Raw genomic sequence first — 23,798 nt, forward strand, 5'->3', positions numbered from 1 at the left:
TATTAAAAAGTCAAGAAACAATAGATACCAGTGTTGATGTGGTGAAAAGGGAACGCTTATACACTGCTGGTAGGAATGTATATTAGTACAACCTTTATAGAAAACAGTATGGAGATCTTTCAAAAAACTAAAAGTACATTTAATACTCAATCCTGCAATCCCACTACTGGGTATCTACTTAAAGGAAAAGAAGCCACTATATATATCAAAAAGGCAACTAACTGCACATATATGTTTACTGCAGCACAATTCACAATTGCAAAGATATGGAACTAACCTAAGTGCCCACCAACCAATTAGTGAGAAAAGAATGAGATCATATCCTTTGCAGGGACATGAAAGGAGCTGAAGGCCATTATCCTTGAAAAACTAACACAGGAACAGAAAACCAAATGCCACATGTTCTCACTTGTAAATCGGAGCTCATTGATGAGGACACATAGAGGGGAACAACATACACGGGGCCTATTGGAGGGTGGGAGGAGGGAAAGGATCAGGAAAAATAACGAATGGGTACTAGGCTTAATACCCATTAGTTATTAGTAAGACAACAAACCCCCATGACACAGGTTACCTATGTAACAAACCTGCACATGTATCCCGAGATTAAAAGTCGAAAAAAACTACTGAAACATAAAAAAATAAAATATGGCATATATACACCATGGAGTACCACTCAGCCATAAAAAAGTATAAAATAATGTCTTTTGCAGCAACTTGGATGGAACTGGAGGCCATTATTCTAGGTGATATAACTCAGGAATCAAAAACCAAATACCCATGTTCTCACTTACAACTGGGAGCTGCGCTATGGGTTCACAAAGGCATAAGGGGTGGTATAATGGCCATTGGATCCTCAGAGGGGCAGGGGATAAGGGATTTAAAATTACCTGTTGGGTACAATGTTTAGCAGTTTCCAAAAAGGGAACTTCAGTGAGAAGGTTCCATAGTGTCTAATGACCCTAATGGTCAGAGCATCTTCTTCAGTTCAACAAAGATCTCTCATACTGTACTATAAGCCCAGAGAAACCTTCATGGAATGCCAGGATTTCAGATCATCAAATCACTTTCCAGTCAGTCCTCTCTATCTAACTCTACAGCTGTTCCTTGAAATAATCTCTTTCTTTCCAAGGAGGAAAAGGAAAAGATCACTCTGGCATTCTGATTGGTATCTGATTAGATGGAAACGACAGACACTGTCCATCTTTTATATCTTGATCAGCAGATGAAATGGAAAAACTGAGCAGACCCAGGAAAGCTCCTCTGCCTAGAAATGCCTTACACACACAGACACCACACAACAGAGAATAACTTAGCAAAAACGAATGAAGAAAGACATCAAAGGTCATCTATTATGTCATCCTCAACTTTCTGGAATCTGTGTTAAGAGAAACCCCCATGGAATCAAGGCTCTCGCCTCCGTCCTGCCTGCACTGCCTTAGGTTGAGGCATGTGCTAAGCAGATTCTGGAGATGGTGAAAACCCTAATGCTTTTCCAGCACCTCCAACTGCTTCTGCCTCAGCTAATCTGGTCCTGGGGCAGTGGGGGACAGTGAGGGAAGGGGATGAGGTGTCAGAGGCCTGGATGAGGTGCACTAAAATCCTAGACTTCACCACTGTACGGTTCATCCATGTAACCAAAAATCACTTGTACCTCTAAAGCTGTTGAGATAAAAAAAAAAAAAAAAGTTAATTATTAGAGTCACATTATTTGTCTCTGCGTGGACATATGGGTAAAGGAATGAACCGATTATCAGACTCGAGCCTTATTTTGCGCTACTATAAAATAGTTTTAATGATTGGATCAAATCTTTAGATTGTTGTAAAACTTAAAATGAAACAATATGAAGTGTCTTGTACATAGTAAGACATCAAAGAGCAATAGGGGAAACCAACTAAGACAGGTAGTAGTTTGCCATTGGCCTTGCCTGGGGTCTAGGGCTTGGGTCAGGACATGTCTTAGTCTATAGCATATGGTGGGCACACAGTATACAGTATCAGATAGCTGGCATCAGTTAGTCATAGAACAGCTGCAAAGAGTCACACACACACACACATGTGAGCACACTCACACAACAGATAAGATTGCTCAAGCCACCTCCGGGATCGTGAAGATGAATAAGAGGTCTGCAGACCAGTGTGTTTCCCCAACCATGTCACAAGGAAGGAAGGTCCACAGGGTCCCCAGGAACTCTGGGCAGAGGGGGATTTTAGAAGGAAGCTTGCTGAAAAACACGGATTCCCGTGGCTATGAATGTGGCTGGTGGAAAGGAAAGCGAGACCTGTCGGGGCTGCGGCACATGGTGCAGTGGAAAGGACAGCGCAGGCCAGGAAAAGATTGTGTGGCTTGGTGGTTTGTGGCATGGCTGGAGAGGAGAAACTCCTGGATTCTAGTCCTACTGCTGGTTCTGAGAAAAGCCACCAGAGCCTCCCTTCTTGAGTCAAAGACAAGACCACAGAGGGGCTCTTTCATGATTTAGCTATTTTATGGCTTTAAAGTATTTCAACCTATTGACAAATCTCTTTGATCCTCTGTAAAGCAGGAGAAAGAACTGAGGAGTCTCTCCATTTCACAGAGACAGAAATTGAGACTCATTGAAGGTGGAAGACATCTCCACAGTCACACAGAGGAAAGACCGAAACCCAGGCCTCCTTTTCCCGGACCTAGGTCTTTACCATTTGAGAATCACAAACCTGTGCCTTAGTCAAAATGAGCACAATATTCACACCAAGCTAGACTGTGTCTCCTCTCTATCTCTGGCATATATAAAACATGGGTCCCATCCACAGGGATGAAATACACACAATACACCCACACATATGCATATGTGCACACATGCATCCATGCAGGCAAAGACATTTCACAACTCTAAGGCAGAGTACACAAAGTACTGCCAAGGATAGTCATAAGCACTGGAGGATTTTTTTAAAAATGAAATCTCAGTGGAGTCGGGTTATTAAAGGAAGGCTCATGGAAGAGGCAGTGCTAAATTGAAAGAATTCTGTTGGTGAAAAGGAGGGGTGGTCATTGCAGGCCTGTGAAGCCATAAGTGGAAGTAAGGAGGTGGGAGAGTACAGAGCATATTCTGACAATAGTGAGAGCCCCCTTGTTTTAGTCAGAGATCTTGTGGAGAGAACCTGTGGGAAGGAAAGCTGTGAAGGCATTTGAGAGTGCAAATGTCAAGCTAGGTTAGGCTGTGTTCTGAAAGCCCTGGGCTGCCACTGGTGGTTTGTGAGAGTGGAGTTTTGCTGATAAAATGAGTGCTTTGAAAAGTGAACCTGGCTTGGTGGTTTGGAAAAACTAAGACTTTAAGAATGTGTTCTGGCCGGGCGCGGTGGCTCACGCTTGTAATCCCAGCACTTTGGGAGGCCGAGGCGGGCGAATCACGAGGTCAGGAGATCGAGACCACGGTGAAACCCCGTCTCTACTAAAAATACAAAAAAATTAGCCGGGCATGGTGGCGGGCGCCTGTAGTCCCAGCTACTCGGAGAGGTTGAGGCAGGAGAATGGTGTGAACCCGGGAGGCGGAGCTTGCAGTGAGCCAAGATTGTGCCACTGCACTCCAGCCTGGGTGACACAGCGAGACTCCATCTCAAAAAAAAAAAAAAAAAAAAAAAGAATGCGTTCTGTTCTCCGGTGGCTTGGGGGCTGGAGAACAGAATTTAATATGTTGATTGGTTGTTCTCAGAATGTTGATGGCAGTAACTACGGCTGAATAAACCTCCATGTGGCCTTTAGCTCAGCTAGGGTGGGAAGTACTGGGGAGAAGGGTGAGGTCAATATGAAGAGCTCAGCATCCCTCGCACCATTTCCACAGGCCCGCACCTTGGTTACAGTGGCACTAGCAGCCTCAACCCCAATTTTCCCACCACTGCAGCCTACAGAGAAGCAAGTTCTGGCTCAATGTGGGCTGCTGCAACTCAGTCTCTCCTCCTCCCCTCCTATTTACTCTAAAGCCCTCTGATTTTACCTGAAATGAAACAGCAGCCCCAGCTATGGTCACAGTGACCAGAAGCTCCTGCATCCCACTCCACCAAGAACCTTGCCTTGTAGTCCCCAGCCAACCCTCACTCACACAGAAAGGACTGTGGGGACATTAATTCTCCCTCCACTTGCACCAATCTTTGGATGTTCAAAGTCATTTCAGGAAGCCCAGAAGAGAAAGAGAAATTGTGTTGGTATCAACAGTCATAGCTGTCCTGATAGTACTGGCCATAGTAGCTGTAGTAGTCTCAGTACAGTTACAGTCATTGTAGAGTAAGCAATGGCTCGTCAGGTAAAAGTCATTGAGTGCTTGCTATGAAACGTGCACTATGACCAGCATTTTTCCCATTTTTTTCTCATAGCCAGCAGGTAAGTATCATTATGTTTTCCATCTTACAGATATGATAGGGTATCCTTGGTGAAGATGTACATGGGATTCTGGATTCCAACGGCAGAGCTTTGGTGAGGCCAGCTTGCTCATGATGCCCTCTAAGGATGTCCTATATCCCTCCCCTTTCACTTCCCTACCCCAAGTCTCCATCACCACCCCTCCCTAACACACAGTTTACATCTTGTGACCCCTTTGACCAGATATATGTTTATACACTTCGGTGCAGGTAGCTTTCCAATTTTGCACAGATGTCTGTAAGTCACTTTTTTGGAACCTGGAGCAACATCTTTGTAGAAACTCTACTTATAAATGTTGATTCATTCCCAGCCTACAAAGCAGGGGTTACACTATAAATAGCACCAAACTTAGTTCAGGTTCTTGGGAGCTGGGGGTCTATGAGATTTACAAAGGACAGCTTCTTTCCCTACTGGACATATGAACAGCCTTAGGCAACATCTGAAATAGCCGAGGTTGTCTTGGGTCAACTTCTGTCACACTCTACTCCCTCTCCCTGGCTGCCCTCTCTGGAGGTCCCTCTGCACTTTGCCCTCTGAGGGGCTGTAGGCCCTCCATTGAAATGCTAACCTTCTGCCCTGCTTAACCACGTGCTCCCAGATGACCCACTCTCCTCCCCACCTGCCCCAGCTCACAAATCAGCCCCACAGGAATTCAGCCTCCAGGATTAGAACCACCCAAGGATTTCAGTGTCATTTTCATGGCTTCTTTCCCACCACTGCATCTGACCTCTTGGCTCTCTAGAAGTTGCTGGTGATTTTGTAAAGGATTTCTCACAAGCAGGGTTAAGGAAGTGCCAATGGTTGCCACTCAAGTCCATAGAAAACAGGCACTTCTAAATTGGGGGTGGTGTATGTATTCTTTTGCATTATCTATATGTTTGTGTTCCATGGGTCTTCAGTCTACCTGAAGTCTACCTGCATGGACCCTCCTTCAAGGATCCAAGAATCTGCTGATCCAGAGCCTGCATGACCTGAGTGTTCATCCACAGTGGTTTTCACAGGGGTCAGATATCCTGTTTCCAGCACTGGCCATTCCTCCCTGCCTGCTCACCTTTTCCCATGGGATACAATGGAGGCATTGGGGGACTTTAATACTTCAAAGCCCATAGCAGCTGGCAACTCCTGGGACTGAACCAGCACCCAGACTGGCCTCACTGTGCTCTGCCATGGGAATCCAGGATCCCATGGTCACCTCTCTCTAGGGAATTTATTATCTGAGTCCCATGTCAGGAGCCAACTACACCAAGAACACTTCCTCCTCGGCATAGTCCTGTGTGGCACAGGCATCAGCGCAACAGACATTTTACTGCGTGGTGCAGATAGTTGCTTGAGAACGCAAAGTTCTTTCTGAAAGAGATGTGAAGCGCTTTCTAGGGCTTTCCAGTAATCTCCTTTTCTCCCTGAAACAGTCAATGTGAGAAATCCATTTCCGGAAGGTGACCACCTCCCTTCCACACCCCCGCCGCCCCCGGAGCCATGCTCTTGAGGAAAAGGCAGCATCACGTCCTCCCCTACCAAGTGGAGGCTCTTCTGATTTCCACTGCTCTCAGCAGGCCTGACTCACAACGAAACTGCAACCTCAAAGTGCTGGGGGCCAGGATTGCGAGAAGGAAATACAGGTGAACACACGCAAAAGCTGCCGAAAGAAAAGGTTTTGTTTCTCTTACAGAATGGCACTTCCAGGGCTGGGCAGAAGCTATGAGCTAGAAGAGGCTGACAGTGCCTGGTCTTGTGCTGACCTGGTGGATTTGAAAAGGAAGGAAAATATGTATCAGAACCACTCATGTTTGCTCACTCCTGCCAAGGGGAACAGAAGGGGCAGGCTGGAAGGAGAGATAGGGGAACAACAAAATTTAAGGGCATTAGCTTTGGAAATCTTCTTAGAAAAACAACTCTGGCAAGCCCTTGGCTTATTGATGCAGAAAGAAAGGCCAAGGGATGAAAAGGAACTTGTTTGGGATCTCATAGTAGAAGGTCCAGGGCTGGAAACAGAGCCTCCTAAACGCCTGAGCCAGTCAGTCTTTCTACTATGAGACTGACGTCTCTGCCTCCCTGTAACATCCTCAGAATATTGGAGTTGATATCTGGTCTGTTCCAAGTCTTCAGATCCATGAAGAGACATACTTAGCTTTTAGCAGCTGAGCATTCCCAAGGAAAAACATCAACCACTACACCTCAGATGGGCTGACTACTTGCTGTATGTCAAGTATTCATCCAAGCATTGTGTACAGTCACTCATTCCGCCCTTGCAACACTACGACAGCACCAATTATCATCTCCAGTTGTATATAGATACTGCTGCACAGGGAAGCTCAGAAACTTGCCCAACGTCACACAGATGGGCAAGGGCAGAGCTGGGTTGCAAATCCAGTCTGACTCCAGGGCCCGCACACTTAACCACCACACTCTGCTGCAAAGACAAGCCCAAAGACAGAGCACATCTTGGGGTTTCCAATAACAGAACACTTGGACCCAGGGTAGGGCTGGGGGTTGAGCAAAGTGGGGAAGGCAGTTCCAGCCTTTGCTGACAAAGGTATATAAGGTCTGCCACATAAGACAGGCTCAAGTGCACAACCCTTAACCACTTCGGTGAAACCAGCTGACTACCTGATACCAATTTATATCCAACCCACTGCTTGAGGCACCTGAATTCAAGATTCTTGCTGGGAACAGTCTCAGATCACCCAAAAGCCAAGGTACAAACAGATTCTCCTTAATTACTTGAAAGAATAATACTGTTTAGACAGTATTCCTTGTATTTTAAGTAAGTATTTTAATCTTAAAAGGAATACTTTTAAAATCATCAAAAGAGTATCAGAACCTTGTCGGGCCTCCTTAAACTACTTTGAACTACATCTGAAGGTTGAGACAACTTAGGGCCTCTGGAGTTCTTAGTCCAGCACCAGGGGAAAAAGAAACTTTCCCCTCCTTCTATAGATGGTCTCCCACAATCAGGTGGGCAACCAGGGATTGAGCTTTAATCTGGCCACACAATGTCTGACCCAGTTCCTAAATGGGTGCCTTCCTTATAAAATGATTTCTAAGCTCACCAAAGCACTTGGAGCCCACCTACTGTATGTGCCAGGCAAATCTGCATGGGATGAGAAGAGAATGGCAAGCCAATGATATTGATTTAATTGATAAATTCTGGCCAGTGGGGCTAGGAAATGTCTGTTTTTATTTTCAATGTTGTTCTAAAAACTAAGAAAGCACAAGAGTTACCAAAGACTAAGCAGGGTTTTTAATGCCCCTTAGAATTAAAGAGGAGGGAAAGAGGAGAATAAAAGGCAGAAGAAGAAAGCACAGCCCACAATAAGCCTCAGCAGAGCCTGTCCAACAGCTCTGTGGCCCTTGACCACACCCAGACCCTAGAACCTAGTCTAGGCCTGGGCCCCTTGGAGAAGGGGTTTACAGTAATGACAGGTCACTGGCAAATCAACCCCAGAACTCCCATGGGTTTTGACTTGAAACCACAAACACCGCTTGTGAGGCACTGTAGCTTCCGTGACATGTGAGAGGCTCACAGGAGCTGCTAAACTGAAAGACCATCCTGGCTATTTGGAAACTCTGAATAAAGAAGACAGCAGTGGGCTTCTCCCTTATCTACCCAGACCAGGTGCCCTGTGGGTACATCCTCTGCACCTGCCTCTGAGGCCACACTTTGATCTTTGATCATTCTCTTCCTACTTGTCCTCACCCAGAGATTTCTGTGGAACACTTACAGTATTCATTCTCTAAGGGTGGTCTGAGAAACCCTGAGAGGTCTTCCCTTTTCCAAGGGAAAATTCTTATGCTCCAACTAAAACAGCATATTACGACAGACTGCATGTAGGAGGAGCAGTTGTGAGGATCCTGCTTCTATCAAGCCAGAGAGTTAAAAAGGCTTGGAAAAAAATGCAAAACAATGCCAGTCTTCTCACTAAATGTGTTTTGGTTTGGAAAATAGTTACATCTCATTTAAAAATGCCATGTTAACATGTAAGGGTTTATTATTGCTTATGACTTTAAAATGATGTCATAGGAGGTATTTTTTAAAATTTCTCAGTTTTACTTTCTAATATGATGTTTACATATATATGTATATATAAATATATATATATGTATATATAACCCACATAAGTGAAAGCTCTTTGGGGGTCCTCAATAACTTTGAAGAATGTAAAGGGGTCCTGGATCCAGATAGTTCGCCAACACCTGACTTAGGGAACCAAAGGCAAGGCTGGACGCAGTTGCTCACACCCACTCCCTTTCCCTTCTTCCTTAGTCTATGAGCTAAGAGGGGCACATGTAAATGACAGTCATAGTGGAAGTAGCATGAATCCAGGATGGGAGGAAGCACCTGCTTCTTCACGTGTGACGCAGTTGTGCATCCAAAATGCACAAAACACACAGAGTATGGGGAGGATTGAGAGTCAGTGGCACATTTTAGAGGTAAGGACCAGAATGGGCAAGATGATGGGAAGTGCTCAACTTTCTCCTGTCTCTCTTTTTTCTTTTTTCTTTTTTTTTTTTTTTTTGAGACAGAGTCTCACTCTGTTGCCCAGGCTGGAGCACAGTGGTGTGATCTCTGCTCACTGTAGCCTCAGCCTCCCGGGTTCAAGCGATTCTCCTGCCTCAGCCTCACCACGCCCAGCTAATTTTTGTGTTTTTAGTACAGACAGGGATTCACCATGTTGGCCAGGCTGGTCTTGAACTACTGACCTAGTGATCTGCCCGTCTCGGCCTCCCAAAGTGCTGGGATTACAGGCATGAGCCACCGCACCTGGCTCCTCTCCTCTCTTTTATAAGGTTTCTGGAAGGTATTGCTCCTGCAGGGGTACTGCAGTGGGAAGGCGGGCCAAACTATGCTTTTTAACACTGTGACACTCATGGATCAGAGACAAAACGGAAACGCCATTCTGTCTGAAAATACTCCAAGGCTCGAAATCTTCCCCTAAGACAAAAATATCTAAGCCACCCTCAGTATCATCCCCCTCAGTATCATCCCCAATTCCTAAACTTAAGGTACCCAAGGAGTACAAAATAGATTCATAACTGTTTAATGGATGGAAACTTATTGTAACAGACTTTCAACTTCTTACCACCACAACCTCACACACGGCACACATCTTAGACAGCTGCCCCTAATTATTGCTGCAGGCCCAGAGAACCCAGAGTGATTTGATACTTATGTGAGTTAAGGAATTAGGTACTGATTTTAAAAAGAATTGCATTCAGATTCTACCTTTGCCATTAACTGCCTCTAGGATCTGGGAAAGTCTTCTTCTCTAGGCCTCTGTTTGCCCATTTGTAAAATAAGACACATGAATTTGACAATGTCTCAGACCCCCTCCTCTTCTGACGTCCTATAGAATTTTAACATTCCAGCAGCCATGGAGGAGTTAACATCTGCCTGGAAGAGCACTAATTAGTAATCAATTATTTTAAAAACTGGAAAAGCTATAATGTGTATAGGCATATAGTTTGTAAGGATAGTGGTTTCTTCACATGAATCCATTCTCTACTTCTACTTTATAAGAGATGGAAGAGCAACAGACATATAGCCATGTAGCACTACAAAAAGTTTAGGAAGCACATGCTCAGCTGCCCAGTCAGCCAACAAATATTTAGTGAGAACCTTGAATGTGCCCAGAACCATGCCGAGTACTGAGCAAACAACACTCATCAAAAACAGATACAGGCCCTGCCCTCAAGGTGGTCACAGTCTAACAGGAGAGACAGAGGTCAATCAAATGATCACATAGCCACACGTCTAATTACAAACTGACATAAATACTATAGAGGGGCGGGAGCAAGCTGTTCTGAGAAGATACACCCAGGGGGCCTGACCTAGACTGGGGAATGATGAACTCATTTGAGGAAGGAACATCTGAGCTGAGAGCTGAAGGACAAAGACAGGAGGAGAGCAGGAAGGAAGAACTAAATGTGCGAAGGCCCTGTGATAGGAGAGAGAGGGGATAAATCACTGGGCATAGTGGCTGGTGCATGTAAGCCCAGCCACTTGGAGGCTGAGGCAAGAGGATCACTTGAGCCTAGGAGTTCAAAAACAGCCTGGGCAACATAGCAAGACCCTGTCTCTTTAAAAAAAGAGAGAGAGAGAGAAAAAGAGCATGTGGATCATTTGAAAAAAAAAGAAGAAGAAAATCAATGAGGCTGGAGTGCAGAGGGAAGTAGAAAGTGGAGAGTGCCGCAAGTTGAAGCAGAAGAGATAGGCAGCATCAGATGATAAACGAAGTTATAGAAAACATTAAGAATATGAGTCCTTATTTGACCAAGAGAGGGAAAGTGGGAAGCCATGGAAGAGTTCAAGTAGGAACAGAGTCATGATCAGATTGGTGCTTGGAAATAATTACTCTTGCTACAACATGGAGAACAGTCTAGAGAATGGATATTAGAATAACAATTTGGCATTTATTTTGGAGTCCAGGAGAGATAAGTGATCAGACCCAACACCAGGCCATGGGGGCTACAAAGTCCAGCAGAGTCAAAGGAATGAGAAAAGACAACTTAAGGGTGCATAAAGTGGGTCCAGGGGGCCAACACTGGTATGGAGGCTGCAAAGGCCCTGAGCTCTGGGAGCCCACACCGTTTATTGGTGATCAAACAAAGAAGCAGGTGGTGAGGACGTGGGGGTAAACAGGTGAGGGCGTGAGGACGTGGGGGTAGAAAGGTAGTGGTGCATCAAGCATAGCTGTGACGGTTTAGCATTTTCTTTGACACATATAGAATATGCTTTGCTGCTCAAGATAATGGAGAGCATGTTTATGAGCCTGGGAGAGCAGCCAACAAGTCTGTGCACATTCCATCCAAGCCATGAGGGATTTTATGCCCTGGGCTTAGACTTGTGGTGCAGCAGGGCAGCCTTCTACCCTTTGGCACAGAGCTTGGTGTTCCAAAGGCCACGAGCGGTTTTAGACCCTGGGCCATGGACATCTCCCAAGACTCTTTTATATTATGACAGACAAGCCAGTCCTGCCTCAGCGCTTCTACCAACAGATAGTAGCTTGAACCAGACAGTCATTGCTGGTGATGATGGAAATGGAGACAAATCAGTAGATTAGAGAAATGTTTATGAAGAAAAATCTGGAGGTTCTGGTGATACATTGAACATAGATTGGTAAGGAAGAGGGAGGGACAAACAAATCATTTCTAGAATTAATTGATAGTTCCACTTACTGAGCGAGGGTGCACTGGATGAAGGTGAAACCAGAGAGAGATGATTTTACTCTCAGATATAGAATCAACTACACAAATTGGCAGGGGAAGACAGTACAAAATAAAAATATGGAACCCCCTGCTCAACAGTTATTGAGAATTTCAAGATGCTGATAGCAGAGCAAGGGGAGGACTTTTTTAGTCATGGGACCCTGTGTGACTGCAGAAGTCACTTATCTACAAACCCAGCCCGCTTGGATATGTAGGGTTGGAGGTGCCAGCCATCCAGTGGAGACTGGAGCAAATTAAAGCCCACCAGAGGGACAGTCCTGGAGCTAAAAGAATCCATTTATGCCCCACACTCAGGAGCCCACTAGTTTTCCTAGGTAGTCATGCAGACAGAGCAGAAACAGCTATGGTCCTCTGGGTGGCCAAGGCTCCAACACCTGGTGTCCTGGTCCCTGATAAGCCAAATTTCTCATACGAGAAGTTACAGAGCACAGTGTCCATCCCCTAAGGAAAATCCAAATTGCCTGATTTGGTGCCACAGTTGCACAAAGGGGAATTCCACATTGGCTGCCCAAAGATCAGCCCTTCCGCTCATCTGTGGTTTGCAGTGTCTGCCGGCCATGATCCTCAGAAGGGCACTTAATCCGGTTTGCATAACCCTTGTTCCATTCCACCTAAGGGCCAGCCCCAGCCCGGGCTCCTCCTAAACTTCTGGCCCACCAGGCCTTTATTCTGAAGTACCCCAGACACTATCAAAGCCAATGTCAGGAGAGCCCAGAGGAATACAGTGCTCACAGACTCCTGTCCCCTTGCACCCCAAACTGGCCACACTTTGGGTGTGTGATACGCATGGGGTCTGTTGCAGCACAGCTTCCGAGGAAGCCTCTGTCCTAGGAGCTGAGGAAGGTTATTCAAGGAAATACTAGAAATTTCAAGCTGGCAAAGCTATTTTACACACTAAGTGTCCCAGATAAGAAGAAATGAAACTCCCGTTATCAGCCTTAAAAAATAACTACTAATGGCAAATAGGAGTCAATCCAGGAGGGGCTTCTTCATCAGGACAGTTGTCACCCATCCCCAAGATGGGCACAGTCTCACCTTCTCTGCCTGCCTCATCAACCTCCATAGCCACCCTCACAGGGCTCCTAGCCTGCTCCCCACTCTTGGGTTTGAGCTGCAGTATTGCAGTAAGGCATGGGGTAACTACACCAAGAAGGCTGTCATTTTGCTTAGCATGAAAGTACCTGGGAGGCAGATTCTTTTTTTTTTTTTTTTTTTTTTTTTTGAGACAGAGTCTCACTCTGTCCCCCAGGCTGGAGTGCAGTGGCGCGATCTCAGCTCACTGCAAGCTCCGCCTCCCAGGTTCAAGCCATTCTCCTGCCTCAGCCTCCCGAGTAGCTGGGACTGCAGGCAGCTGCCACCACGCCCGGCTAATTTTTTCTATTTTTAGTAGAGACGGGGTTTCACCATGTTAGCCAAGATGGTCTCGATCTCCTGACCTCATGATCCGCCCACCTCGGCCTCCCAAAGTGTTGGGATTACAGGCGTGAACCACCGTGTCCGGCAAGGGAGGCAGATTCTTTTATTTATTTTTTTTTTTGTAGTTGCAAGATTTAATAGAGTGAAAACAGAGCTCCCATACAAAGGGAAGGGACCAGAAGAGGGTAGCCATTGCCGGCTCAAATGCCTGGGTTTATGTCGCGATCATTGTCCCTCCAGCTGTGCTCTCAGGCGATAGATGATTGGCTATTTCTTTACCTCCTGTTTTTGCCTAATTAGCATTTTAGTGAGCTCTCTTTACTACCTGATGGGTTGGGTGTGAGCTAAGTTGCAAGCCCCGTGTTTAAAGGTGAATGTGGTCACCTTCCCAGCTAGGCTTAGGGATTCTTAGTAGGCCTAGGAAATCCAGCTAGTCCTGTCTCTCAGTCCCCGCTCTCAACAGGAAAACCCAAGTGCTGTTGGGGAGGTTGGCCGATGACTGCTCTAATGGGAGGCAGATTCTTTATAAGATCTTGTGAACTGTAGAAAGCACCCTCCAAAATCGATTCGCATAAGCACACACACACCACACACACACACACACGCACACAGACACGCACACACACGCACCCCAGCAGTTCTTGCCTGCCCAGATTCCTCTGCAGCTAAAGTGGTGAAACTTACTGGGCGGAGCTTCCTAAAAAGATTATTAGGGTCTCCTTAGTTGGTGTGCCTTTAAACCTTTGGACTTTACCAACTCCTATCTCTCCTATCTCCTTGCAACAAAGGTTAGGAGAACAAGAATGCAGAAAAAATGGGTCCTGGATGACATCTGAGTGCCTGCTTTGGGCTTCTTGATGAGTGAGACAGAAAATAAAATAAAATCCCCTTTTTTAAAAGCCATGCTTACTCAGGTTTTCCTTCATTTGCAGCTAAATACAGAAATGAGAGAATATTTTGGAACAGGGATGGAAGAAGAGAAGATTCCCCTTCCCACAACCTTCTGATTTCCCAGTATGTCCCCCACTGGAAAAAATCATTTAAAATCAGTGTAATAAGCATTGATTAGATGCCTACTATGCATCTGGGCTTGAGGGCAAACTGGACTCAGGCCTTCTGGCCTCAAGAAGCTCGCAGTGTGAGAGTGGCATTTGTGTCCTCTTGAAATTCACAGGACTAAATTTTGCCCAGGCTGACATTCCATGCATCCGTAGGTGCCTGCCTTCTCACTTCCCTCTCTGCATGGGCTCTTGCCTTGTACCAAAATCCAAACCCAAATCTCCTCACAGGTGAGTGTTGGCATTCATGTCTCAGACATGACCTATGGGCTTGGGACTTTTCCCTGTGGACCCCAGTGACTTTTCAGATGAACAGCTATCTTCAAAAACTTGAGAAATAGGAGTGCTGTTTGTTGTTCTTGTTGCTTTGTCAATATAAGGGCACAGGGTCTTTATTTAAATGTTCGTATCTATCTCTTGACAGCAACACTATGAGACATATTGATGGAGAAGCTGTTATCTCCATGTGCTAAATGAGGACTTGCCTCAGGAAAGTTGCCTATGGTTCTCTCCGACCACTTCAATTCTGAAATTTTGAAATGAGAGTGGACAATAATTTCAAATCAGTGGGGAAAGAATCAACTCTTCAGCAAATGGCTTGAGATAATTAGCTACACATTTCAGAACAAATAAAGAAGTCAGATCCGGGCCGGGCACGGTGGTTCACGCCTGTAATCCCAGCACTTTGGGAGGCCGAGGCGGGCAGATCACGAGGTCAGGAGATCGAGACCATCCTGGTTAACACGGTGAAACCCCGTCTCTACTAAAAATACAAAAAAAAAAAAAAAATTAGCCTGGCGTGGTGGCGGGCGCCTGTAGTCCCAGCTACTCGGGAGGCTCAGGCAGGAGAATGGCGTGAACTTGGAAGGCAGAGCTTGCAGTGAGCTGAGATCATGCCACTGCACTCCAGCCTGGGCAACAGAGCGAGAATCCGTATCAAAAAAAAAAAAAGAAAGAAAGAAATCGGATCCTAATCTCAACCCTATTTAATAGATTATAAATGAAAGAAAGGTAAAAATGGCTTTTACACACCTCCCTTCTCCCTGACATTTTGTATGTGTGTATAACACACACATCTCAAATAATAAGAAAATTGAGGGGAGGCTGCCTGCCTCCCTGAGTCGCTCTCCCTCTCCTTCTGAGTGCTAACCTGTGCCCAGACCACCTCCTTAGCCTCGCACCCTCCAGGCTCACAGGGCACTCTTCTATGCCCATACCAAGTACAGCTGATGCCTTCCACGGGCCAGACTCGGTGCTAGGTACCAAGTATGCAAAGATTAATAAAACAACGTCCTGTTTCAGGGAGCTCAGAGCTGATTGGGCAAGGCATGGTGTGTATGTGAATGACAACCATGTAGGGTTGTAGGTTTCCAAGTCAGGTAAGCACAGGGCATGATGGGAAACAAAGGAAAGAGGTGTTCACAGCCTCACCCAGAGTTCAGAACCCCTGGCCTGCCTGGTGTCCATGCTGAGTCCACTTCTGGAACACCCAGCTCTGAGAGGAGGTTAGCCCTGCAGGCTAACACAGACACAGCCCAGAAAACCCAGGAGCCAAGGGGGAAGGAGAAAGGTGCAAGCAGGGGAAACCCAGGTCCTGGTCCCCTTCTGTCTTCTTCCTGGCAGCAGAACTCAGACAGAACCCTTAAGCCAGTGTAAGTCTGGCAGGACCAGTAAGTTCTGAGTTAGCTCCGTACTAGTTTCTAGCAGGCTCTTTCTCACTTCCTGATTCTTAGGTTTCTACATTGACACTCCCTGAAGAGTTGGGAAGAGACACCACAGTCCCCTGACCCTGATCCATAGGTCACACAGCAGGGACATCCACAGGGTGGGCCTGGGCCTTCTCATCCCTCCCTCCCACTCACTCCACGCTGGCTGGGCCCCAAGGTGTTTGTACCCCTTGCAGTGAGTGACCCTCTCCAGTGCAGCAAGCTCAGAACCTGCTGCCATTGGAGATGTCCCATTGCTGATGCAGAAAGGTGAAGAACTAGCAGAACACTGGAAATGCCCTCCATCTGGGTCCATGGCTACTTAAGCTCAGTGCTCTCTGGCAGGCAGGAGGACAGGTGCTATTGCCCTGTTGGGACAGATGAAAAACAGACACAGGGAGGATGAGTGATTTGCCCTGAGTATACAGTAACAGGGCCAAGGCAGAGCCCAGGCCTTCTGCACCTAGGCCAGCGTTCCTCCCAGTTACAGTCTAAACTGGAATGGTAGGTGAAGCCCCTGTGGAAGGGGAAGGTGAAGGCTCAATCAAAGGATCCCCAGAGACTTTCCAGATATCTGAAAAAGTCCTGATGTCACTGCCCTGGTCCTTCCCCAGGTAGAGCAACACTCCTCGCCGCAACCCAACTGGCTCCCCTTACCTTGTACACACACACACACACACACACACACAAATCCAAGACAACACTACTAAGGCTTCTTTGGGAAGGGGAAGTAGGGATAGGTAAGAAGAAAGTAAGGGACCTCCTATCCAGCCTCCAAGGAATCCTGACTTCTTTTCCTTGTTATTTCAACTTCTTCCTCCCCATCTTTTAAACTTTAGACTCCAGCCACAGAAGCTTACAACTAAAAGAAACTCTAAGGCCAATTTAATCCAAGGTTTCATTATATGTGCTGGAGATGGTGTACAATAGGGTGAGGGAACCAAATTCTCAGCTGGCACTGGTATACCCTTGTACAGGTGATATAACATCTCTGTGCCTCAGTTTGCTCACTGTAAAATAGAGACGGTAGGGGTCATGGTGAGCACTACCTGACAAGCATATAAGAAGCTTTCGGCAAGTGCAGACTACTCTTACCCACTTCCCCCAAGCACAGTTGGGGTGGGGGACAGCTGAAGAGGTGGAGATATGCGCCTGAGAATCCAAATAAATTCGGGGTAAAGGAGCCTGGAACACATCCTGTGACCCTGCCTGTCCTGTAGGAAGCCAGTCTCTGGAAAGTAAAACGGAAGGGCTGCTTGGGAACTTTGAGGATATTTAGCCCAACTCCTCATTTTCACTTGGGCAAAATAAGGCCCAGAGACCTAAGATGACTGCCTAAGTTAGCAAGGAGAAGTCTTGGGTATTCATCCCAGGTTGGGGGGACCCAATTATTTCTCAATCCCATTGTATTCTGGAATGGACAATTTGTCCACGTCACTGTGACCTAGGAACACGCGAATGGGAACCCACAACTGTGGGCCTCTGCGCACAGAACAGCTGTTCTCCCCAGGAAATCAACTTTTTTAAATTGAGAAGCTAAAAAATTATTCTAAGAGAGGTAGCCCATCCTAAAAATAGCTTAATGCAAAAGTTCATGTTCAACCAATCATTTTTGCTTACTATGCAAAAATTGAAAACTAAGTTTATTAGAGAGGTTAGAAAAGGAGGAGCTCTAAGCAGAAAAAATCCTGTGCCGGGAAACCTTGATTGTGGCTTTTTAATGAATGAAGAGGCCTCCCTGAGCTTACAATATAAAAGGGGGACAGAGAGGTGAAGGTCTACACATCAGGGGTTTGCTCTTGCAAAACCAAACCACAAGACAGACTTGCAGAAGAAGGCATGCACAGCTCAGCACTGCTCTGTTGCCTGGTCCTCCTGACTGGAGTGAGGGCCAGCCCAGGCCAGGCCACCCAGTCTGAGAACAGCTGCACCCACTTCCCAGGCAGCCTGCCTAACATGCTTCGAGAGCTCCGAGACGCCTTCAGCAGAGTGAAGACTTTCTTTGTGAGTATTATTCCTTCCTGTCCTTTCTCTCTTCCTGGGACTGCTTGAACTAGGCATTCTCCTGGAGCTATAAGAACCCTCCTCCTGTGCCTCCACCTCCATCCCCAACACCTATTCCTCCAAACTTAAATTCTTAACAGAATCCTAGATCAAGCCATGGGTTTATTGAGTTAAGCTAAGCCAGATGATACAGTAAATGTGCAGGAAAAGCTGCCTTATAAAGCAAATGCCGAGAAACTTATAAGATCCTGCTGGAGCTCTATCCTTTATTGGCTAGGAGAAGTAAAGAAAGGTCTGATTCGAGGTGAAGATGCTCCCCATGCCTTGTAGCAGGGAAACTTAAATTGCCTCTGCTTAGAGCCTTTCCAGACCTGAAAGACCAGTGGTTTGGGGAAGCACTCTACATGAGGGAAACCTGCATTAGAAGGAGCTTCTTAATCCCTGGGATCTTTCCAAGCTAAACTGGACGTCTACAGTGGGGAGAAAGAAAAGCAGAGAACAGGACATGAGAGGGGCCTCAAGGCACTGAAGAGTTGACATAGGTGTCCCTTAAAGCCGAATGTAGCTCCGCAGAAAGAAGACCAGGACTGAGTCAAGCTTCGCTTTCGCTTCAAAATCGGCCAGATTTTTTAAATAACTTGACTCTGAGGAGGAGGACCTGATTTAAGTGATGGTCCCATCACTGTTGAATCCTCTGTTTTTAAAACTCCCCTTTTGATTTTTTGGGCCAGAGCCAATTTGATTTAAAAAAAAAATCTCTAAATTAAAGGGCATCAAAAAAAACCGCATTTCAGTTATTTCCCCAAACCTCAAGTTCATTCTCCTTTTGTTCTTCCTGCAGCAAATGAAGGATCAGCTGGACAACATGTTGTTGAAGGAGTCCTTGCTGGAGGACTTTAAGGTGAGAGCAGAGGCAGGGTGCTGGGGGAGTGTGCAGCATGATTAAGGGAAGGGAGGCTTTGCTTCCTGATTGCAGGGAATTGGGTCTGTTTCCTTCGCTTCGAAAAGGAGAAGTGGGAAGATGTTAACTCAGCACATCCAGCAGCCAGAGGGTTTACAAAGGGCTCAGTCCTTTGAGGGAGGCTTCTGGTGAAGGAGGATCGCTGGAACCAAGCTGTCCTCTCAAGCTAGTTGCAGCAGCCCCTCCTCCCAGCCACCTCCACCAATCTCTCACTCACCTTCGGCTCCTGCCCTTAGGGTTACCTGGGTTGCCAAGCCTTGTCTGAGATGATCCAGTTTTACCTGGAGGAGGTGATGCCCCAAGCTGAGAACCAAGACCCAGACATCAAGGAGCATGTGAACTCCCTGGGGGAGAAGCTGAAGGCCCTCAGGCTGAGGCTACGGCGCTGTGTAAGTAGCAGATCAGTTCTTTCCCTTGCAGCTGCCTCCAAAATACCATCTCCTACAGACCAGCAGGGACACTCACATCCAGAGACATAGCAAAGACACAGACTGGCAGAGCTAGCTGTAAATGAGGAAAGACTCCTGGAGTCAGATCTCTTGCTCATTTCTCTTTGAGCAGGCGTTGGGGGTGGCTGCTAGGCATTTACATGTGAAATTTGCAAACAGCTTTCCTGTTATTTGTGAGTCATTTGTGGGTTATTAACTACTCCCCTCTCTCTTCATGAAAGGAGCCCAGAGCTTCAGTCAGGCTCCACTGCCTCTTTGTAACTAGACCCTGGGCTGGGAGCTAAGGTTCCCAAGCAGAGGAAACATCATTCACCTCTTTTAATCTTAACGTTTTGAAAGCAAAGCTCTAAGAAGGGCCCAATTGACTGACAGGATTTTCCCTGGCATTTTAGAAGGGATAAGGGGGCTATTCATCCCCAGACTAGTGTCTATGAGTAATTCCTCCAGGTAATTTATTTCTCCAACTGAAATGATGCCGTCACTACTAATGGTTTCCCTTGTTCTGTCACCAATATTGGAAAATCAGTTGGTGTCTATTTGTAGGACAGGGCTATGTGAAGGGTTTGGTCCCAGTGGCTTCCCTCCTCAGATGCTTAGAAGCGGTCCTCGGTGGCTGTGACTGATGGGGAGGGAGGATAGAGAGGCAGAAAAGGACAGGCTGAAGAATGCCTCGCTCAGCACTGCAGGAGATACTGTAGAGTTCTGGGGGAGGAAGGAATCCCAAGGCCTGGGTTGTCATCCAAGCCTTGCAAACATCTTGGAGTGAGTCCTGGAGAAATACATTTAACTCCCAGGGCCATGGAAGCAGGGCTCAGTTCTCTCTGGGAGCTGTGAGGCGAGGCATTTGGATAAATCTGGCCTCCTCATGATGCCACCAGCTTGTCCCCCAAGTGTGATGGACATGGAGCTGGGAGCCAGGATCATCAACACTTTCTCTTTTCTTCCACAGCATCGATTTCTTCCCTGTGAAAACAAGAGCAAGGCCGTGGAGCAGGTGAAGAATGCCTTTAATAAGGTGAGCTTGGATGGTGGCAGAGAGGGTCTGCAGAGCACAGCCCATGCCCACTCCCCAACCCCAAAGCATGGAAGGTGGTGGGGACTCAATAGGCCCCATCCTTCATTGGAGAGAGTGTGGGAACCTGACAGATGGTATGACCTGCTCAGCCAGTGAGGAGCTCCCGCCTTGATTGTATTTGTTTTCTGTTAAGTGTCTTTGGGGGTTTCTAAATGACTGCTCGCTGCCTTTGCAGGCTTGCGGGTTAGGCTGGCCGGCCAGCCTGTGAACACAATGAGCTGTGTGCTGGGGAGAGTGACAAAGGAAACAGAAAGTACAGAAAGTAGCTTGTTGGGAATCTAGGCTGAACCCACACGTGCAGGAAGCTGGCACATAAATGTGCTCATACAAATACACCTGGGGGTTCAGCCCAGACTCCCCAGAACTCAGAATGAGCAGGAAGCTGGATTCTCACTTACCTGGAGTTGGTTCAAGCTCACTTTCCATCTGCCCTTCGCACCTGCCAAGGTGCCTGAGAATGTCAGCTCCCAAACGAAACGGGGTTTCACACTTCCAACTGTGCATGAACTTCTTCAGTCTGATTTCCCAGAAACCATGCCGCCTATGTCCTCCTCGTGGGCTGGGGACAGACACTGCACAGAGTGCCAACATCAGGGGTGTGAATTTCTCATAGTAGGTCAGGGCGGCAGGGCAGGGCCTGCTCAGTGTGTTGGTGGGAGAACACAGACATTTAAAAGACTCCCTCCTCTCCTCTCACCATCTTGCTTTCAAAGTGCTTCCTCTAATGTCTTTTCATCAAACTCTGCATAATCATCATGTGAATACGTGACCTTTAAAATTGTTGAAAAGGCATCATTTTGAAGACAGTGCTTTGCAAAATGAATGCTCCCCTTGCTAGGGGGAGGCCTGGAGGAGATGAAGGTCAATGCACAACCTTTCCCAAGGCAGCTAGGCCCATCCTCTGGTTTACTTCCCAGCGTGAGGGAGAACAAGCAGCCTCTGCACTCAAGGTCATGCCCATCCATGAGCATGGAGGAGGGGAGCCTATTTAGTCCCCAGAAGGGATTTTAACTGAATGTTTCTTATCTCTCCGCACAGCTCCAAGAGAAAGGCATCTACAAAGCCATGAGTGAGTTTGATATCTTCATCAACTACATAGAAGCCTACATGACAATGAAGATACAAAACTGAGACATCAGGGTGGCAACTCGATAGACTCTAGGACAAAAATTAGAGGTCTCCAAAATCAGATCTGAGGTTCTGGGATAGCTGACCCAGCCCCTTGGGAAACCTTATTGTACCTCTCTCATAGAATATTTATTACCTCTGATACCTCAACCCCCATTTCTATTTATTTACTGAGCTTCTCTGTGAACGATTTAGAAAGAAGCCCAATATTATAATTTTTTTTCAATATTTATTATTTTCACCTGTTTTTAAGCTGTTTCCACAGAGTGACACACTGTGGTATTTGAGTGTTTTAAGATAAATTATAAGTTATATAAGGGAGAAAAAAAAATGTTCTTTGGGGAGCCAACAGAAGCTTCCGTTCCAAGCCTGACCACGCTTTCTAGCTGTTGAGCTGTTTTCCCTGACCTCCCTCTAATTTATCTTGTCTCTGGGCTTGGGGCTTCCTAACTGCTACAAATACTCTTAGGAAGAGAAACCAGGGAGCCCCTTTGATGATTAATTCACCTTCCAGTGGCTCGGAGGGATTCCCCTAACCTCATTCCCCAACCGCTTCATTCTTGAAAGCTGTGGCCAGCTTGTTATTTATAACAACTTAAATTTGGTTCTAGGCTGGGCGCAGTGGCTTACGCCTGTAATCCCAGCACTTTGGGAGGCTGAGGCGGGTGGATCACTTGAGGTCAGGAGTTCCTAACCAGCCTGGTCAACATGGTGAAACCCCGTCTCTACTAAAAATACAAAAATTAGCTGGGCGTGGTGGCGCGCACCTGTAATCCCAGCTACTTGGGAGGCTGAGGCAAGAGAATTGCTTGAACCCAGGAGGTGGAGGTTGCAGTGAGCTGATATCATGCCACTGTACTCCAGCCTGGGTGACAGAGCAAGACTCTGTTTCAAAAAATAAAAATAAAAATAAATTTGGTTCTAATAGAACTCAGTTTTAACTAGAATTTATTCAATTCCTCTGGGAATGTTACATTGTTTGTCTGTCTTCATAGCAGATTTTAATTTTGAATAAATAAATGTATCTTATTCACATCATGTTCTGGTGTCAGTTGACTCTTGTCTGACTAAAATTGTTCTCTCAAAGCTCCCAAGACCAAAGAGAGTGGGTGAATGAATTCTGCATTTCAGAGAAAGGAAGCCAGCTACTCCCTCCCAGGAGAGAGGGAAAGCTCCAAACCTGATCAGAGAAAAGCTATTCTCACTGCAAAAGCCAATAGCAAAGACACCAGGGTCTTCCCACAACTCAATCCTTTAAAGATTTGCTCCTACATCCTTAAAGATCATGCTGATTTTCAAGGCTAAGGAGGAGATTCTGTAGGTACCAAAATTAGAAAGGTAAACAGGAGAAGGTTTTTTGGGGGTTGTTTTTGTTTTTGCTTTTCGAGAAGGAGTCTCGCCCTGTCTCCAGGCTGGAGTGCAATGGCATGATCTCGGCTCACTGCAACCTCCGCCTCCCAGGTTCAAGCGATTCTCCAGCCTCAGCCTCCCAAGTAGCTGGGACTACAAGCACGTGCCACCAAGCCCGGCTAATTTTTTGCATTTTTAGTAGAGATGGGGTTTCACCATGTTGGCCAGGCTGGTTAGGAACTCCTGACCTCAAGTGATCCGCCCGCCTCAGCCTCCCAAAGTGCTGGGATTACAGGCGTGAGCCACCACACCCAGCCAGGGGAAGTTTTTAGGGTGAATACGAATTGCCTGGGTTATCCTGAGGATTAAGATAATGAGCTAACAGGGCTTCTGGCACTAGGAGATGGTCGCAGTGCATATAGTTGGTTGTTATTGGTCATCACAACCAAAAACTCCCACCAAATCCTCTTTGAGCTGAGATCAGAGGCAACAGGGCTGGACCCAACAGAGTTGAAAATAAGCAAATTATACCACTTGAGAGGATAGCCAAGGACATAAGCTGCTGCTCTTTCTGTCCCCTCTCTGAGCCACCAGACAAATGTGAGATTGGCTTCTGACTGCGGTCTGCTGGGAGGGGCACGGTGGCTGGGGAAGCCCTACCCAAAGCCCCGTGACTTAGAGGAGAGAGGAGGAAAAATATGGGCTGAGTAAACACTAGTCCCCCTCACGCTCTGCCTGGGCAGCCCTGGTCTGGGGAAGGCTGGGAGCGGACAGGCTGTGGTCAGTTTTTCAGTAAGACCTGACTCACTTCGGTTAAAGTAACCATAGGAAGGAAGTGGGAAACATCAAAGCGAAAATTCTGAGATGAAAGGGTAGGAGTAAGAATGGAGGTTAGCAGAAGATAAGGAAAGGGGTCCTGAAGCTCTCTACTCTGAGGCTGTCCATACTGAACTGAAGAAGACATCCGGAGTCTGTGAAAGGGAAATCTTGGGGCCTCAAAATCACTAAGCTAAAGGGAAAAGTCAAACTGG

At 46.6% G+C, this 23,798-nt stretch overlaps 2 protein-coding genes across 7 annotated transcripts in view; one reads left to right on the forward strand and one right to left on the reverse strand.

Annotated features, from left to right (window-relative positions):
• The window catches only part of IL19 (interleukin 19), a 68,558-nt gene extending 49,435 nt beyond the window's left edge, over window positions 1-19,123 (reverse strand). Inside the window, exon 1 of one of the 4 annotated variants that reach the window (XM_063613666.1) lies at window positions 18,613-18,700. The gene's annotated coding sequence lies outside the window, so the exon portion shown is untranslated. Of the gene's footprint in view, window positions 1-18,612; window positions 18,701-18,982 lie in introns of those variants that run through there. The other 3 variants (XM_055233874.2, XM_055233873.2, XM_055233876.2) reach the window with 3 other exon arrangements.
• Window positions 6,963-22,455, forward strand: IL10 (interleukin 10). Of its 3 annotated transcripts, none has more exons than XM_063613668.1 (5): window positions 6,963-7,089; window positions 13,969-17,804; window positions 18,646-18,705; window positions 19,002-19,154; window positions 20,164-22,455. In XM_063613668.1, exons 2-5 carry the CDS (start codon window positions 17,640-17,642, stop codon window positions 20,383-20,385), a joined length of 600 nt encoding a protein of 199 aa, XP_063469738.1. In that variant the 5' UTR covers window positions 6,963-7,089; window positions 13,969-17,639; the 3' UTR covers window positions 20,386-22,455. The 3 variants fall into 3 exon arrangements, with proteins under 3 accessions (XP_063469738.1, XP_055089852.1, XP_063469737.1); XM_055233877.2 differs by lacking the exon at window positions 6,963-7,089 and having other exon boundaries at window positions 8,889-17,804; window positions 20,164-20,229; window positions 21,328-22,455; XM_063613667.1 differs by lacking the exon at window positions 6,963-7,089 and having other exon boundaries at window positions 8,889-17,804.
• Window positions 22,456-23,798: the final 1,343 nt, after the last annotated feature.

The sequence above is a fragment of the Symphalangus syndactylus genome, chromosome 19, assembly GCF_028878055.3.
Source record: "Symphalangus syndactylus isolate Jambi chromosome 19, NHGRI_mSymSyn1-v2.1_pri, whole genome shotgun sequence".
NCBI lineage: Eukaryota > Metazoa > Chordata > Mammalia > Primates > Hylobatidae > Symphalangus > Symphalangus syndactylus.